The 16062-nt window shown below is 42.0% G+C and overlaps 2 protein-coding genes across 3 annotated transcripts in view; one reads left to right on the top strand and one right to left on the bottom strand.

Annotated features, from left to right (window-relative positions):
* Positions 1–11483, bottom strand: part of mta1 (metastasis associated 1) — a 143270-nt gene extending 131787 nt beyond the window's left edge. For both annotated transcript variants that reach the window (XM_055158804.1, XM_055158808.1), the window contains exon 1: positions 11138–11483. In XM_055158804.1, the coding sequence (XP_055014779.1) occupies positions 11138–11165 (28 nt within the window). In that variant the 5' untranslated portion in view covers positions 11166–11483. The remainder of the gene's footprint in view (positions 1–11137) is intronic.
* Positions 1–16062, top strand: part of LOC129410510 (zinc finger protein 271-like) — a 688773-nt gene that overhangs the window by 241839 nt on the left and 430872 nt on the right. The window lies entirely within an intron of this gene.

The following is a 16062-nucleotide window of genomic DNA, read 5'->3' as shown; positions in this document are numbered from 1 at the left end:
CTGCACATGTACGAACTTTAACACAAACACAGAACAGACTCACCATCAGCAGAACACCCCTCTGACACAGAGAGAACACCCCTCTGACACAGAGAGAACACCCCTCTGTCACAGAGAGAACACCCCTCTGACACAGAGAGAACACCCCTCTGTCACAGAGAGAACACCCCTCTGACACACAGAGAGAACACCCCTCTGTCACAGAGAGAACACCCCTCTGTCACAGAGAGAACACCCCTCTGACACACACCCCTCTGACACAGAGAGAACACACACCCCCTCTGACACAGAGAGAACACCCCTCTGTCACAGAGAGAACACCCCTCTGTCACAGAGAGAACACCCCTCTGACATCTGACACACAGAGAGAACACCCCTCTGACACACACACACACAGAGAGAACACCCCTCTGTCACACAGAGAGAACACACCCTCTGACACAGAGAGAACACCCCTCTGACACATCTGACACAGAGAACACCCCCTCTGACACACACAGAGAGAACACCCCTCTGACACAGAGAGAACACCCCTCTGTCACAGAGAGAACACCCCTCTGTCACAGAGAGAACACCCCTCTGTCACACAGAGAGAGAACACCCCTCTGTCACACAGAGAGAACACCCCTCTGACACAGAGAGAACACCCCTCTGACACAGAGAGAACACCCCTCTGACACAGAGAGAGACACACCCCTCTGACACACAGAGAGAACACCCCTCTGACACACAGAGAGAGACACACCCCTCTGTCACACAGAGAGAACACCCCTCTGACACAGAGAGAACACACCCCTCTGACACACAGAGAGAACACCCCTCTGACACACAGAGAGAGAACACCCCTCTGACACAGAGAGAACACACACAGAGAGAACACCCCCTCTGTCACACAGAGAGAGAACACCCCTCTCTGACACACAGAGAGAAAACACCCTCTGTCACACAGAGAGAAACACCCCTCTGTCACACAGAGAGAACACCCCTCTGACACAGAGAGAGACACACCCCTCTGACACACAGAGAGAACACCCCTCTGTCACACAGAGAGAACACCCCTCTGACACACAGAGAGAAACACCCCTCTGACACAGAGAGAACACCCTGACAGAGAGAACACCCCTCTGACACACAGAGAGAACACCCCTCTGACACACACCCCTCTGTCACAGAGAGAACACCCCTCTGACACACAGAGATTTATTTATTTTTTTTTACTTTTTTTAATTATTTTTTATTTCGGTCACAGGTATATTTTGACATTATTTCACAGACAAAAAATAATAATATTCAAAAAATATTTCCACAAGATGAGACGAGACGAGATTTTAATCTAATTCTTAAAACATAAATTTCTCGATTCAGTTTCTAATTTTGACCTTACAATTTTATTTCATTTCATATTTTTGTTTCTGTTCTCGTTCTGCTTTTTGGAACCGTTAAAGATGAAACTCCAACACGTCGCCCTTTTTTTATTCTCACATTTGCACGACCTTCTGGTAATTTTGTCTCTGGAGATTTTGCCTAACGAGATCTTCTACCCTCCCTGGTAATTATGAAGTAATTAAAAATGGTCATTAGTGAAGAGAAATAATATTACACGGTGATAAAAATTGATTTGTGTTTGAAAATCTGGTGTTATTTGGGGGTCAATAACTAAAAAAAATAAATCAATACTGCGTCTAGTTAAACGGATCAGCCACAGAAACACGGGGAGGACAAAGAGTTGGGAGATCAAATTAAAATATTCTTTCCCGAAATTTCCTTGGACCAAATCACAGGAGGAAGAACCAGTCCTGGACCAGATCTGCACTGGGTTACCACAGCAACGGAGCCAACGACCGACCGCCCGCCGACCAACGACCGACCAACGCCGACCAACGCCGACCAACGCCGACCAACGCCAACCAACGCGTAACCGTAACCAGGAACCAGCACCGACGTTAGAAAAGTGATCATTAACACGAAATGAAAACACCTGACGGAGCTCAAGTCACACGGAGAAGAGGATGGAGAAGAGGAGAGAAGAGGAGCAGAGGATAAAGAGGAGAGGGACAGCGGATAAAAAGAGGAGCAGAGGATGGAGAGGAGCGAGTAAGAAGATGCAGAGGAGAACGTCAGATGGAGAAGAAGAGGAGAAGAAGAGAGGATGGAGAGAAGAGGGTCAGAAGAGAAGAAGAGAGGGTCAGATGGAGCAGAGGAGCGAGGAAGAAGATGCAGAGGGGGTCAGACAGGAGAGGAGCAGATGCAGAGGAGAGAGAGAGAGAGAGCAGAGGAGAGCGTCAGATGGAGAAGAGGAGCTGACTCAGAGCCTAGACCCTTGGACATTGTTGTGTTAGACGAGACGCTGCTCTGGTGTAATTAGTGCACTCCTCTCCTCCTCCTCCTCCTCTCTCCTCCTCGTCCTCCTCCTCGTCCTCCTCGTCTCCTCCTCCTCCTCTTCGTCCTCCTCGTCCTCCTCCTCCTCGTCCTCCTCCTCGTCGTCCTCCTCCTCGTCCTCCTCCTCCTCCTCTTCGTCCTCCTCGTCCTCCTCCTCCTCCTCCTCGTCCTCCTCGTCCTCCTCCTCCTCCTTCTCCTCCTCGTCCTCCTCGTCCTCGTCCTCCTCCTCGTCTCCTCCTCTCCGTCCTCCTCCTCGTCCTCCTCGTCCTCTCCTCCTCGTCCTCCTCCTCCTCCTCCTCGTCCTCCTCCTCCTCCTCGTCCTCCTCGTCCTCCTCCTCCTCCTCCTCCTTCGTCCTCTCCTCCTCTCTCCTCATTCTCCTCCTCGTCGTCCTCTTCCTCGTCCTCCTCGTCCTCCTCCTCCTCCTCCTCCTCCTCCTCCTCTCCTCCTCCTCCTCCCTCCTCCTCCGTCCTCCTCCTCCTCCTCCTCCTCCTCATCCTCCTCCTCCTCCTCCTCGTCTCCTCCTCCTCCTCGTCGTCCTCTTCGTCCTCCTTTCCTCCTCCTCCTCCTCCTCCTCTCCTCCTCTCCTCCTCCTCCTCCTCCCTCCTCCTTCTCCTCCTCCTTCTCCTCCTCGTCCTCCTCGTCCCTCCTCCTCGTCCTCCTCGTCCTCCTCGTCTCCTCCTCCTCCTCCTCGTCCTCCTCCTCCTCCTCGTCCTCCTCCTCCTCGTCCTCTTTCCTCCTCCTCCTCTTGGTTCTCTCATCTCCTCCTCCTCCTCGTCGTCCTCTTCCTCGTCCTCCTCCTCGTCCACCTCCTCCTCCTCCTTCCTCCTCCTCATCCTCCTCCTCCTCATCCTCCTCCTCCTCGTCTCTCCTCCTCCTCGTCCTCCTCCTCCTCCTCGTCCTCCTCCTCCTCGTCCTCCTCCTCCTCCTCCTCCTCCTCTCATTCTCCTCATTCTCCTCCTCGTCCTCCTCTTCCTCGTCTCCTCCTCGTCCCCTCCTCCTCCTCCTCCTCCTCCTCCTCCTCCTCCTCCTCCTCATCCTCCTCCTCCTCCTCCTCCTCCTCTCCTCTCCTCCTCGTCTCTCCTCTCCTCATCTCCTCCTCGTCGTCCTCTTCCTCGTCCACCTTTCCTCCTCCTCCTCCTCCTCCTCCTCCTCATCCTCCTCCTCCTCCCTCCTCCTCCTCTTGTTCCCTCATTCTCCTCCTCGTCGTCCTCTTCGTCCTCCTTTTCCTCCTCCTCCTCCTTCTCCTCATCCTCCTTCTCCTCCTCCTCCTCCTCCTCTTCGTCCTCTCCTCTTCCTCCTCCTCCTCGTCCTCCTCCTTCGTCCTCCTCCTCCTCGTCCTCCTCCTCCTCCTCGTCCTCCTCCTCCTCGTCCTCCTCCTCCTCCTCCTCCTCCTCCTCCTCGTCCTCCTCCTCCTCGTCCTCCTCCTCCTCCTCCTCCTCCTCCTCCTCCTCCTCGTCCTCTCCTCGTCCTCCTCGTCCTCCTCCTCGTCCTCCTCTCGTCCTCCTCGTCCTCGTCCTCCTCCTCCTCGTCCTCCTCCTCCTCGTCCTCCTCCTCCTCCTCTCCTCCTTCGTCCTCGTCCTCCTCCTCTTCGTCCTCCTCTTCCTCCTCCTCCTCCTCAGTCAGTGAACTGGCCTCCGATCGCGTCCGTCATTAGCGTTTTAATGTGACTCCTTTTTTAATTATCCATAAAAAAGCGAGTGGGCGGCGAGCGCGAGAAGGAGCCTCGTTTGTTATTTAGACGCGTCGCATAAATAAAAACAGACGCGTAAACGCCGCGACCCGAGGCTCCCGACCTGAAGCCCAACTCCCACCAGGAGGTTTCTGTTCACACACCAGACGATTCTGTCAATATTCTGCAGCTAAAAACACTAAAAGAATCAAACCACAAACAACAGCTGGAGGTTAAAACATCATCATCGAAATGTACGTCTCTTTTTAAAGACGCACTGTGTAACTTTTCGGTGAGAGGTGCCTGTTTCCATGGTTACGCCACAGCTCTACTTCACATTTTATTCAATCACAGGTGTTTTGTTTTTTTTCTTTTTTATGTCAAAATTACCTCGAAAAACAAACATTCTGACTGTGAGGACTAAAGCAGGACTAAAGCAGGACTGGACCAGGACTGGACCAGGACTAGACCAGGACTAGACCAGGACTGGACCAGGACTACACCAGGACTAAATTAGGACTAGGCCAGGACTACACTGGGACTAGACCAGGACTAGACCAAAACGAAAACCTGGGACTAAAAGAGGGACTGAACACTGACTGTACCAGAGATAAACCAGGACTAAACCTGGACTAAAACAGGACTAAATCAGGACTAAACCAGGACTACGCCAGGACTAAATCAGGACTACACCAGGACTAAACCAGGACTACGCCAGGACTAAATTAGGACTAAACTAGGGACTACGCCGGGACTAAACAAGTACTAAACCTAGACTTATTCAGTTACAGGTGTTTTTTTTTTGTTTTAAGATCAAAAATCCCTCAAAAAACAGACATTGTGACTGTGAGCAGAGTCGCCTCTCCACAGATCTGACCTTGGTCGTCTGGTTTGGTCTCCAGGTTTAATGCCATACTGTGGAACATTCCAGGCAGAGCAGTAACATCTACAACTAAATTTTACAAAAAAAAAAAAAAAACGCCCAGTTTGGTAATTATGTAGATTTAAAATTAAGATTGTACAGAAAAAAAATTAAAAATAAAAATTGGTTTTAATATTAGATTAAAAAGATCACACTAGAAAATTCCATAACTGTTACCTAGCAACCATAATGTTCAAAACTCAACGAATGTGCACAGAGATAAATATTTGACAAATAAAATAATTTACCACAGTGTGACATTAAACAGCTCTACTTTACATTTATCCAATTACAGGTGTTTTTTTTGTTTTGTTTTTTTTTTAAGCTCAAAATTTCCTAGAAAAACAGACATTCTGTGAGCGGCGTCGCCTTTCCACAGATCTGACCTGGAACTTGCTCTGGTTTGGTCTCCGTGACGTACTGGCCACGTTTACATGATGTTTTTTTTTTTATATTTCTGAATTAATTATTCTGAATGAAATAGTCTGGAATTTAAATATTCTCCTTGGAGTTTCCATGGAAATAATCATTCTGAATTGAGATTTCCATAGAAAACTGGTTAAAAAACAAACACTTCAGCTGCTCGCGGCTTTTCTGTCGTCTGCGTTTGTCTTTATTAACTTGATCAAACAGCAGAATATTTCATCTTTTTGTTTTATAAGACGTAAGTTTCTTTTCCGTTCCAAATATTGTAAATAAAAACACATTTATTAGGACAAAGCTCCAGTTTTTAAATTAAAACATAAAGACACAAGAACCTGAGGATTTCAGAAAAACACTTCAGAGTCGAGCCGGTTTCGTTATGTTGTTTTTTTCCACATGAAAAACAGAAAATATTGTGGAGGCCAAAACTCTTAACTCAATTCAGCAAATTATTAATTGTATTTCTTTATAAAAAGCAGCAAATCTTATTGTTTTGAAGAGCAGAAATATGATGAACTTTTTTCACTCTGTAATATCAATATAAGCCTCATTCCTCGTGGACGTTTATTATGAAATTGTATTTAAAATGTTTCTTTTTTGTTTGTTTGTTCCCCATGTTCTACAGCAGCATGTCCAAACTACGGCCCGTGGGCCAAACGCGGCCCTCAGACATATTTTTCTTGGCCCTCAGACTTCCAGGTGAATTGGCCCAAATGACCCTGAATGACTCCAAATGACTCACCCTTATGTCACAGATAATACTCCCTACAACTGTACAACAACTCACCCTTATGTGACAGATAATACTCCCTACAACTGTACAACAACTCGCTCTTATGTGACAGATAATACTCCCTACAACTGTACAACTGCTCACACTTATGTAACAGATAATACTCCCTACAACTGTACAACAACTCACACTTATGTAACAGATAATACTCCCTACAACTGTACAACAACTCACTCTTATGTGACAGATAATACTCCCTACAACTGTACAACTCGCTCTTATGTAACAGATAAAAAATAACTTTTTACTGCAAGTTTTTTGAGAATCTACCTTGATAAAGTGAATATTTAATATTTAGTTTGTGGTTTTAAGGATCTTAGAGTGAATAAATTCTGTTGGTTTATTGTAACATGTTCAACCTGCAGATTTTACAGATTCACTGTTCTGAGCATCAGTCCACGGCCTCGATCTCTGCTTCGTCCGTGTTTACATCTGTGGCCCTTGATGAAACGTTTGGACCCTCCTGTCCTACAGCGTCTGTAACTGTTGATCTGGGAAGAAATATGAATTATTTCTTTTTCTGTCATGAACATAATTTGCAAACAGCACAACAAGAAACTTAGAAAAAAACTACAGGATTTGTTTCTGAGCCATAACATGAAGCAGAAGAATTTACACAGTTAGATTTTTCATGTTTTGTTTGTATGAATGAACAAATGTGTTGAAATAAACTGTAAGTTGCATGAGTATTTTTTTTTAATGTAAAGTTTATAGATTACCTAACGGTTCATTAAGGTTATATATAATCCAGAGGGACTTTCCAGCTCATTTCTGTTATTGACTAAACAAAAAAGTGACTCTGCCAAACAAAAAAAGTTATTAAAAAAAAAACTCCTCTAAAATAAAAGCCGTGCAGCTTTATTCCACGTATGAGGTAAAATTATAAAATATGTTTATTTTTTTATTCAAAATGATCTTAAACGAGCCGATCAAAGTCAAACTAAATGCCCATGAGTTTTTCGATACAGTGCACTTTGATTCAATATGATATATTTTAAATTAATTCGATACGGTTAAAAAGGATAAATTATGTCTGTGAAACTAAAAGTCTGTCAAAGTAAGTCTCTGTAATTAACTGAATTTTGATCGTGATTTCGATTTGTGCGTCAAACGATCTCCAAACTCATAATAGAGTTGAAACGATAAAGCTTAACTAAGTTTATTTTGGGATATTTTTATATAAATATGTTTATTTATTTGATTTCTAAATATAGAGATTGTAGAAGAGCTGGATATAGAGTGTATTTTGAAGACATTTATGGTTTTCTGTCTTTATTTCATTTTCAAAGTTTATTTTGTTGCTCTAAGATTCAGATTTGTAGCCGATATTTATTTTCAGTTTGAAAGTTTTGCGTAAATTATCAATAATAAAGCATTTTTTTGAGAGAGAAATGCTGAGTAAATGCATCATGTAACTAAAAAAATAATTGTATGAATAATCATGATTTCAATATTGACCAAACTAATCGTGATCATGATTTTTTTTTTTCCATAATGAAGCAGCTCTAGTTCAAAATGAATAAAAAAGACACACACAATTATGAAAATGTCAAATGTAAAACAAATAAACAAGTTTCTTTCTCCAAACAAGCAACAAAACTGCAGCTCTGTAACAAAATAATTCAGTAAAATATATTAAAAACCTTCTCCAGGCAACATATCGATACAGCAGTCCATGATATCGATACTGAATCATGAAATTAAACGATACGATATATCGATTTCAATATTTTGCACACTCTATTCACAGCTTCATTCATATCATCAAAAATCCCAGAATAAAACACTGATCGATCCGAAAAACAACCAGGAAGTACAGTTTTTAGTATATTTAGAAACAGGAAGTGAGCGCGGGGCGCACTTCCTGCTCCATCCACTCTGCCTCCACTTCACTTTCTATTGAACAAACGTCACCTCCCGCTCTGATCCTGGTGTTTTTATTTTTCACTATTTTGTCCGTAAATAAATTCCTATTCATAACTTTACTATAACTGCAGCCTCGATGAGCTTCATTTGACTGGAACGTAAAAACTGAGTCATAATTTTTATTTAATTAATTGATTATAAAAAGTAAAAAGCAAGTTGTTTATTCGATGAATCCCTAAATATAAAAGACACACTGTGTAACTTTTCTGGTTACTTCCATGGGATTTTATGGCTTTACCTGTAATATACTATAATACTCCCTACAACTGAACAAAAACTCGCCCTTATGTAACAGATAATACTCCCTACAACTGTAAAACTCATCCTTATGTAAGAGATAATACTCCCTACAACTGTACAACAACTCATCTTATATAACATATAATACTCCCTACAATTGTACAAAAACTCACTCCTATGTCACAGATAATACTCCCTACAACTGTACAACTCACCCTTATGTCACAGATAATACTCCCTACAACTGTACAACTCACCCTTATGTCACAGATAATACTCCCTACAACTGTACAACTCACCCTTATGTCACAGATAATACTCCCTACAACTGTACAACAACTCACCCTTATGTAACTTGCCTCTCCACAGATCTGACTCGTAACCCGGCCTGTTGATGTCATCTACTTGTGTAAATGAAAATAGAAAGATTTAGTTTGTTTAGTGGAACGTTCAAGGCAAAACAGTAAAATCTCCATGGAGACAAAAACTAAAACAAAACAAAAAAAGTTACACAGTGCGTCTTTAAAAAGGCCCATATCACTGCTTTTACAGATCTGATGTTTCCTCGTCACAAACAAACCTGGAGTTGAGTTTTGTTTCATTCACACACGTTTAACACACAAACAGAAAACACACTGTTCCACCTTGTGATGTGATACAGGAAGAAGTGCTCCACTGTGTTTTTAAACTCCACACACCTTCACTACAATCATCTGGATCATTTCAGCGCTGGAATTGACGATTTCTACTGAACAAAAACAAAACAAAACCACATCCTGATGACATCACAAGGTGGAACAGAGCATTTTGAGCGTGTGGAGATGCAGATAATAATAATTAATAATAAAAGTGTTACTCAAACACATAAGAATGAAACAAAACACAACTCCAGGTTTGTTTTTGAGGCGGTAACAACATCAGAACACGACTTAAAGCTCAGTTTTGCATCATATATATAAGATATTTAATAAAAAATGTTTACATCTTTTTCATATTTATAAATAAAATAGAATCTTGTGTTTCTGATTCTTTCTCCAGTTTGTGTTTGGACGAGTCAGAAGAAGCAAAAAGTGCAGCCAAACTTTTTGAATAACGATCGTCTCGACACCTTAAATATAAACCTACAGCACAGGTCAGTTTCACTGCACATTTTCACTCACAATCTCAAAAACAAAAAGACGATCAAAAGGCAAATTCTACTCTTCATCACCCACCAACCATCCTCCTCCTCTTCACCATCGTCCGTGAAACGCTCCACTGCGTTTTTAAACTCCACACACCTTCACTACGATCATCTGGATCATTTCAGCGCTGGAATTGACGATTTCTTTGCCCTACTCAACAAAAACACAACAAAACCACATCCTCATGACATCACAAGGTGGAACTGAGCATTTTGAGCATTTTGAGATGCAAACAGACTCATAATAAAGAATTAGTCAACAAATAAACACACAAAACACAACTCCAGGTTTGTTTTTGAGGCGATAACAACATCAGAACACAACTTAAAGCTCAGTTTTGTATCATATATCTAAGACTTTTAAGAAAATGTGAACATCTTTTTCATATTTATAAATAGAATTCTTTCTAGATTCTTCCTCCAGTTTATGTTTGGACGAGTCAGAAGAAGCAAAAAGTGCAGCCAAACTTTCTGAATAACGATCGTCTCGACACCTTAAATATAAACCTACAGCGCAGGTCAGTTTCACTGCACATTTTCACTCACAATCTCAAAAAAAAAAAGATGATCAAGAGGCAAACGAAGCCGCAGCTCTGGTCTGTGAGCTGCTCTTCATCACCAACTCTTCGTCTCTCAAACAGAAAACACACTCTGTTCCACTTTATGATGTCACGCAGTGATACAGGAAGCGCTCCACTGCGTTTTTAAACTCCACACACCTTCACGAGAATCATTCCAGCGCTGGAATTGACGATTTCTACTGAACTAAAACAAAACTTCATGACATCACAAGGTGGAACGTACTACTCTTCATCACCCACCAGCCATCCTCCTCCTCTTCACCATCCTCTGTGAAACGCTCCACTGTGTTTTTAAACTCCACACACCTTCACAAGAATCATCTGGATCATTTCAGCGCTGGAATTGACGATTTCTACTGAACTAAAACAAAACAAAACCACATCCTGATGACATCACAAGGTGGAACAGAGCATTTTGAGCATTTTGAGATGCAAACAGACTCATAATAAAGAATTAGTCAACAAATAAACACACAAAACACAACTCCAGGTTTGTTTTTGAGGCAATAACAACATCAGAACACGACTTAAAGCTCTGTTTTGTATCATATATCTAAGACTTTTAAGAAAATGTGAACATCTTTTTCATATTTATAAATAGAATTCTTTCTAGATTTTTTCTCCAGTTTATGTTTGGACGAGTCAGAAGAAGCAAAAAGTGCAGCCAAACTTTCTGAATAACGATCGTCTCGACACCTTAAATATAAACCTACAGCGCAGGTCAGTTTCACTGCACATTTTCACTCACAATCTCAACTTTGAGCCGCTAAAAAGAGACGATCGAGAGGCAAACGAAGCCGCAGCTCTGGTCTGTAAGCTGCTCTTCATCACCCACCAGCCATCCTCCTCCTCTTCACCATCCTCCGTGAAGAGAAATAAAAGAGGCGAAGAAGAGCTGCACGCTTTGTAAATACACCGCGCACACAGAAGCAGAAAGACGCGGAGATCCGAGGCGAACTCCGCCGTCAAACACCAAAACTACGCGGGCGCAGAAGCGGCACAAACGCGGCCGAATCTTACCCCCGACCCGGTACATGTTGGCTGCCATGACTGCCCCGGCGGCCCGGCTCTTTCCGCAGGTACAGGCTGCTGCTCCGGGCTCTGCTGTGGGTTAGCGCCGCACTGCCGCCCGCCGCTCCGCGCTGGAAAATGGAGGATTGATCAATACGAAACGAGACGAGAGCCGAGGCCTTAAAGAGACAGAACACGGAGAGTGTGCGGCCGCTCGGGCTTTTGGCGCCGGATTCGAGTCCCAAAAGTGAACAGCCCAGCGCAAAAATCCACTTTATTTAGAGTTTTTTTTTTTTTTTTTTTTTTTTTTTTTGCTCCGCGGCGCTGCTCGTGCGGCGTTAGCTAAAGCAGCGCCATGTTTAGAACGTGTGACGTCACCGCGCGGACGAATTAGAGTTTAACAAATTTAAATTTTACTTAATTTACATTTTAATTAATTTGAATAACATTAAAGTAAAGATCTAGAACTGAAGTTAGACAATGAAACACACGTAAATTACACATAAAACCTGGGAAATAACAGATAATACTCCCTACAACTTATGTAACAGATAATACTCCCTACAACTTATGTAACAGATAATACTCCCTACAACTTATGTCACAGATAATACTCCCTACAACTTTAGAACAACTCACACTTATGTCACAGATAATACTCCCTACAACTTTAGAACAACTCACCCTTATGTCACAGATAATACTCCCTACAACTTATGTAACAGATAATACTCCCTACAACTTATGTGACAGATAATACTCCCTACAACTTATGTCACAGATAATACTCCCTACAACTGTAGAACAACTCACCCTTATGTCACAGATAATACTCCCTACAACTGTACAACAACTCACCCTTATGTCACAGATAATACTCCCTACAACTGTACAACAACTCACCCTTATGTCACAGATAATACTCCCTACAACTTATGTCACAGATAATACTCCCTACAACTGTACGACAACTCACCCTTATGTCACAGATAATACTCCCTACAACTTATGTCACAGATAATACTCCCTACAACTTATGTCACAGATAATACTCCCTACAACAGCTCTCCTGTGTGTGTGATATGAAATGTATTTTTATACATTTAGATTTTTAAATTTCCCTCTCACTTTATTATTTTTTTATTATGAACAATGTTTTATTTTGAAAAATGATCAGATTGTCTCAGTTCCGTTCGTCTGTGATTCTCTCGTCTCATTCATGAGCTGCAAAATGAATAAAAAACAAACGTCTTTGGAAACGTTTATTATTATATTTACAAAATACTCCAGTTTTTGTGTTGGTGACATTTTATTTTGTCGTATTTATCCTCCGCACCTTAAACGCTGCTCCCTGAAAATAGGACTGAACCAGACCTGAACCAGACCTGAACCAGGCCTTAAAGAGACAGAACACGGAGAGTGTGCGGCCGCTCGGGCTTTTGCCGCCGGATTCGAGTCCCAAAAGTGAACAGCCCAGCGCAAATATCCACTTTATTTAGAGTTTTTTTTTTTTTTTTTTTTTTTTTTTTGCTCCGCGGCGCTGCTCGTGCGGCGTTAGCTAAAGCAGCGCCATGTTTAGAACGTGTGACGTCACCGCGCGGACGAATTAGAGTTTAACAAATTTAAATTTGACTTAATTTACATTTTAATTAATTTGAATAATATTAAAGTAAAGATCTAGAACTGAAGTTAGACAATGAAACACACGTAAATTACACATAAAACCTGGGAAATAACAGATAATACTCCCTACAACTTATGTGACAGATAATACTCCTTACAACTTATGTAACAGATAATACTCCCTACAACTGTAGAACAACTCACCCTTATGTCACAGATAATACTCCCTACAACTTATGTGACAGATAATACTCCCTACAACTTATGTGACAGATAATACTCCCTACAACTTATGTGACAGATAATACTCCCTACAACTGTACGAACAACTCACCCTTATGTCACAGATAATACTCCCTACAACTGTACAACAACTCACACTTATGTCACAGATAATACTCCCTACAACTTATGTCACAGATAATACTCCTACAACTTACACACTCCCTACAATTATGTCAACAGATAATACTCCCTACAACTGTACAACAACTCACACTTATGTCACAGATAATACTCCCTACAACTGTACAACAACTCACCCTTATGTCACAGATAATACTCCCTACAACTGTACGACAACTCACACTTATATCACAGATAATACTCCCTACAACTTATGTCACAGATAATACTCCCTACAACTGTAGAACAACTCACCCTTATGTCACAGATAATACTCCCTACAACTGTACGACAACTCACCCTTATGTCACAGATAATACTCCCTACAACTTTAGAACAACTCACCCTTATGTATCAGATAATACTCCCTACAACTTATGTCACAGATAATACTCCCTACAACAGCTCTCCTGTGTGTGTGATATGAAATGTATTTTTATACATTTAGATTTTTAAATTTCCCTCTCACTTTATTATTTTTTATTATGAACAATGTTTTATTTTGAAAAATGATCAGATTGTCTCTGTTCCGTTCGTCTGTGATTCTCTCGTCTCATTCATGAGCTGCAAAATGAATAAAAAACAAACGTCTTTGGAAACGTTTATTATTATATTTACAAAATACTTATTATTATATTATATTTACAAAAAGTTTTGTGTTGGTGGTGACGTTTTATTTTGTCGTATTTATCCTCCGCACCTTAAACGCTGCTCCCTGAAAATAGACCTGAACCAGACCTGAACCAGACCTGAACCAGGCCTTAAAGAGACAGAACACAGAGAGTGTGCGGCCGCTCGGGCTTTTGCCGCCGGATTCGAGTCCCAAAAGTGAACAGCCCAGCGCAAATATCCACTTTATTTAGAGTTGTTTTTTTTTTTTTTTTTTTGCTCCGCGGCGCTGCTCGTGCGGCGTTAGCTAAAGCAGCGCCATGTTTAGAACGTGTGACGTCACCGCGCGCGGACGAATTAGAGTTTAACAAATTTAAATTTTTATTAATTTGAATAACATTAAAGTAAAGATCTAGAACTGAAGTTAGACAATGAAACACACTTAAATTAGACATAAAAACTGGGACATAACAGATAATACTCCCTACAACTTATGTCACAGATAATACTCCCTACAACTGTACGACAACTCACCCTTATGTCACAGATAATACTCCCTACAACTTATGTCACAGATAATACTCCCCTACAACTTATGTAACAGATAATACTCCCTACAACTTATGTGACAGATAATACTCCCTACAACTGTAGAACAACTCGCCCTTATGTCACAGATAATACTCCCTACAACTTATGTGACAGTTAATACTCCCTACAACTGTATAACTTGCCCATATGTATCAGATAATACTCCCTACAACTTATGTCACAGATAATACTCCCTACAACAGCTCTCCTGTGTGTGTGATATATTCATTTAGATTTTTAAATTTCCCTCTCATTTTATTTTCCGAGTCTGAACGATGTTTTATTTTGAAAAGTGATCAGTTTGTCTCGTCACGTCTGTGATTCACTCTTTGTCTCTGTCACGTGGGACATAAACTCTGATGTTAAACCCACAAACTGCAAAATGAACAAAAAACAAACGACTTTATTATTATATTTACAAAATTCTAACAGTTTTTGTGTTGGTCGTGTAATTTTATTTTGTCGTATTTTTCCTCCGCACCTTAAACGTCGCTCCAGGAAAATATGGTCTGACATGAAACTGGTGCACGGAGCAGAAACGTTTGTTGTTTTACAGTTTGTATTGGAGACGCCTCTCCACAGATCTGACCTGGTCTGAGGGTGTTTTGTCTCTGATGGACGAGGAAATGTTTTATGTCAAACTGTGGATTGAACCAGGTCTAAACCAGGACTAAAACAGGACTAAACCAGGTCTAAACCAGGACTAAAACAGGACTAAACCAGGACTAAACCAGGACTAAACCAGGTCTAAAACAGGACTAAACCAGGACTGAACCAGGACTAAACCAGGACTAAACAGGACTAAACCAGGACTGAACCAGGACTAAACCAGGTCTAGACCAGGACTGAACCAGGACTAAACCAGGTCTAGACCAGGACTAAACCAGGTCTAAACCAGGTCTAAAACCAGGTCTAAAACAGGACTAAACCAGGACTAAACCAGGTCTAACCAGGACTAAACCAGGTCTAAACCAGGTCTAAACCAGGACTGTAAATCAGGACTAAACCAGGTCTAAACCAGGGATAAACTAGGACTGAACCAGGACTAAACCAGGACTGAACCAGGACTAAACCAGGACTGAACCAGGACTAAACCAGGTCTAAACCAGGACTAAACCAGGACTAAACCAGGACTGAACCAGGACTAAACCAGGACTGAACCAGGACTAAACCAGGTCTAAACCAGGACTAAACCAGGACTGAACCAGGACTAAACCAGGACTGAACCAGGACTAAACCAGGACTAAACCAGGTCTAAACCAGGTCTAAACCAGGACTAAACCAGGACTGAACCAGGACTAAACCAGACTAAACCAGAAACTAAACCAGGTCTAAACCAGGACTAAACCAGGACTAAACCAGGACTAAACCAGGTCTAAACCAGGTCTAAACCAGGACTAAACCAGGACTAAACCAGGACTAAACCAGGACTAAACCAGGACTGAAACCAGGACTAAACCAGGTCTAAACCAGGACTAAACCAGGACTAAACCAGGACTAAACCAGGACTAAACCAGGACTAAACCAGGACTAAACCAGGTCTAAACCAGGACTAAACCAGGACTAAACCAGGACTAAACCAGACTAAACCAGAACTAAACCAGGTCTAAACCAGGACTAAACCAGACTAAACCAGGACTAAACCAGGTCTAAACCAGGACTAAACCAGGACTAAACAGGACTAAACCAGGACTAAACCAGGTACT

This window comes from Boleophthalmus pectinirostris, unplaced genomic scaffold, assembly GCF_026225935.1.
Source record: "Boleophthalmus pectinirostris isolate CB_2022bp ecotype Guang Dong unplaced genomic scaffold, ASM2622593v1 HiC_scaffold_10, whole genome shotgun sequence".
Taxonomy (NCBI): domain Eukaryota; kingdom Metazoa; phylum Chordata; class Actinopteri; order Gobiiformes; family Gobiidae; genus Boleophthalmus; species Boleophthalmus pectinirostris.
This window is presented reverse-complemented; position numbering and strand designations above follow the sequence as displayed.